Here is a 2,552-nt window from a genome sequence, read left to right on the forward strand (position 1 = left end):
ATAAATAATATGTGTAATGATTCGATGTCCGGGTGTGTTCGCTCATCTCACAGCAATCGACGAGACAGACACAACACTTCCCAAGTGGCAGGACACCCCCCGCGCTGACCTTCTGACTCGACTGTCGGAAACTGTAGGCCGTTTATACGCACAGGTAGGGATATTTCGATATGTACACAATTAGTGATATCGCGATATGGATACACAATTAGTGATATCACGATATGTACACATAACTAGTGATATCTCGATATGTACACACAATTAGTGATATCCGTATATAGAGAGTTTCATAATACGTCTGTATGTACTGATTTCTGGGTGCTATGTTTCTTCATATGTAAATACAGAGATATAAATGTCTGATTCTGTATGTACTGATTTCTGGGTGCTTTGCTTTTTCATACCTATATACAGAGATATAAATCTTTGATTTTGTATAGACCTATTTATGGGTTCTTGGCTTCTTCATACGAATTTACAGAAACACAAACGTTTGATTCTATATGTACTGGTTCCTGGGTGGTTGTCTCTCTATCCGCCAGCTGACTAAATTTTATCCCGTTCGCCTTCTTCTCCACAGGCAGAGGGGATGGAAGTGTTGAAGCTTGAAAGCGCACGCCATAACGTACCTTGCGCGCAGATGGGCACGGAAAGTGAGGCGTACAGATTGGCAGAAATGGCTCTAAAAAAAACGAATTCCGGAAAGCCAAATTCACCGAGGATGAACTCAGGGGGAAAGAGTCCCGAATCTTTCCTCAGGCGAATTCTTTCGCTGGCAATAAGGTATGTCTCATATCAGTGCTTCTTCCATCTTTTACGTTTTATTAGTTTCTTTAGTGTATTATTTGTTTCTTTTGTGTTTTATTAGTTTAATTTGTGTTTTATAAAAAAAAATTGTGTATTATTTGTTTCTTTTGTGTTTTATTAGTTTCTTTTATGTTTTATTAATTTCTTTAGTGTATTATGTGTTTCTTTTGTGTTTTATTAGTTAATTTCTTTAGTGTATTATTTATTTCTTTTGTGTTTTATTAGTTTTTTTATTGTTTTATTAGTTTCTTTAGTGTATTATTTGTTTCTTTTGTGTTTTATTAGCTTTTTTATTGTTTTATTAGTTTCTTTAGTGTATTATTTGTTTCTTTTGTGTTTTATTAGCTTTTTTAGTGTATAATTAGTTTCTTTGTGTATAATTACTCCCCGGGCCCAATGAAAAATAAAAATGAATCAACCTTCTAGAACTCTCGAGAAAACATCCATAACCCCCCCCCACCCCCCCAACCAAAAAAACCCCCTATTTAACTATTATGTACAAGTCACTCCAACATCCTGGTATCGATCTCTCTCTAACCTTCTTGTCAGGTGGGCGATGATGATATGCAGATCTCATCTCTGGGCACACCCTTGCAAAGACCCCAGGCTCCGCCAGAACAGCCCCAGCATGCATCAGAGAAAAGTTCGGGACCAGCTGCCACCCCTCCGCGGTGTCCTAGCGAGTTCGAGCTGCCCCTGCCCATAACTACACAGGATTGGGCCGCGGACTCGGACCCGAACACTGACCCGGATGTGGATACCGGTACAAATAAGGATACGACCATGGCTGATGGTTCGGGTACAAGCACGGGTACGGACGGAGATAGTGTGCCAGGGACGGATGGTAACGGGGATGTGGGTGTAATGGCGGTGGATCCTTTGGTAGAAGCGGTTGCTTCGCATGCAGACCCTTTGCACGAAAAGACCTCGTTGGCAAAGACCACGGCCGTAGCTACGGATATGGACACGCATATGACAAATACGACAAATACGACCAAGTCATTGTCGGAAGGTGTGCATGCGGATGCAGATAGGGATGCGTCGGATGAGGTGAGTGGTGTGAATGATGATAAGTCGGACACGGATACGCCCGCGAAAGCAGGCACACATACCGCGGAGAAGTCCAATGGAGAAAGTAGTCGCGCGCAGGGCTGGGTCCAGGCAAAGCTTAAACGTGGGAAACCGTTGAATGCAGGTTCGTGTGCTATGGAAGCCTTGAAAAAGTCCGGGGGGAAAGGGCCCGTTTTGTCCAATAAATGGGCCACATTGTCCGATTCTGGTGTGGGGTCTGGTACGGAGAGTGCAGGTGTGGGTGATGGGGGTGTGGTGAGTGGTGAGACACAGAAAAACGAAGGCCAAGCACAACAGCAAGTACAACAGAAGCAGCAGCCACCACAGCAACAAAATGCACAGGCACAACAAATCCGACCACAAACACAGCAAGTACGACCACAACAACAACAAATCCGACCACAGCAACAACAAATCCGACCACAGCAACAAATACGGCCGCAGCAACAGCAAATCCGACCACAGTCTCAGCAGGTACGGCCACAGTCGCTGCAGGTACGGCAGCAACCGCAAGTAGTACGGCCCCAGCAGCAACGTCCACAACAACAGCAACAGCAACAGCAGCTCAGGAAGACGCAGGTACGTGCTGTATGTTGATTGTACCTGAGGTAGTTTCGGGTAGGACTGCTTGTGATGTGATTCTAAAAAATGTACACACATATTGTACACAA

The 2,552-nt window shown here is 44.1% G+C and overlaps 1 protein-coding gene across 1 annotated transcript; it reads left to right on the forward strand.

Moving 5' to 3' along the window:
- Positions 1 to 583: 583 nt before the first annotated feature.
- On the forward strand, positions 584 to 2,478 carry SARC_10748 (hypothetical protein; the record flags this gene model as incomplete). Its single annotated transcript, XM_014295193.1, has 3 exons — positions 584 to 656; positions 710 to 786; positions 1,360 to 2,478. Coding segments are annotated over 3 exons (1,269 nt in total), but the record flags the coding sequence as incomplete, so codon positions are not given.
- Between the last annotated feature and the right edge of the window lie 74 nt (positions 2,479 to 2,552).

Source organism: Sphaeroforma arctica (genome assembly GCF_001186125.1).
Source record: "Sphaeroforma arctica JP610 unplaced genomic scaffold supercont1.1373, whole genome shotgun sequence".
NCBI lineage: Eukaryota > Ichthyosporea > Ichthyophonida > Sphaeroforma > Sphaeroforma arctica.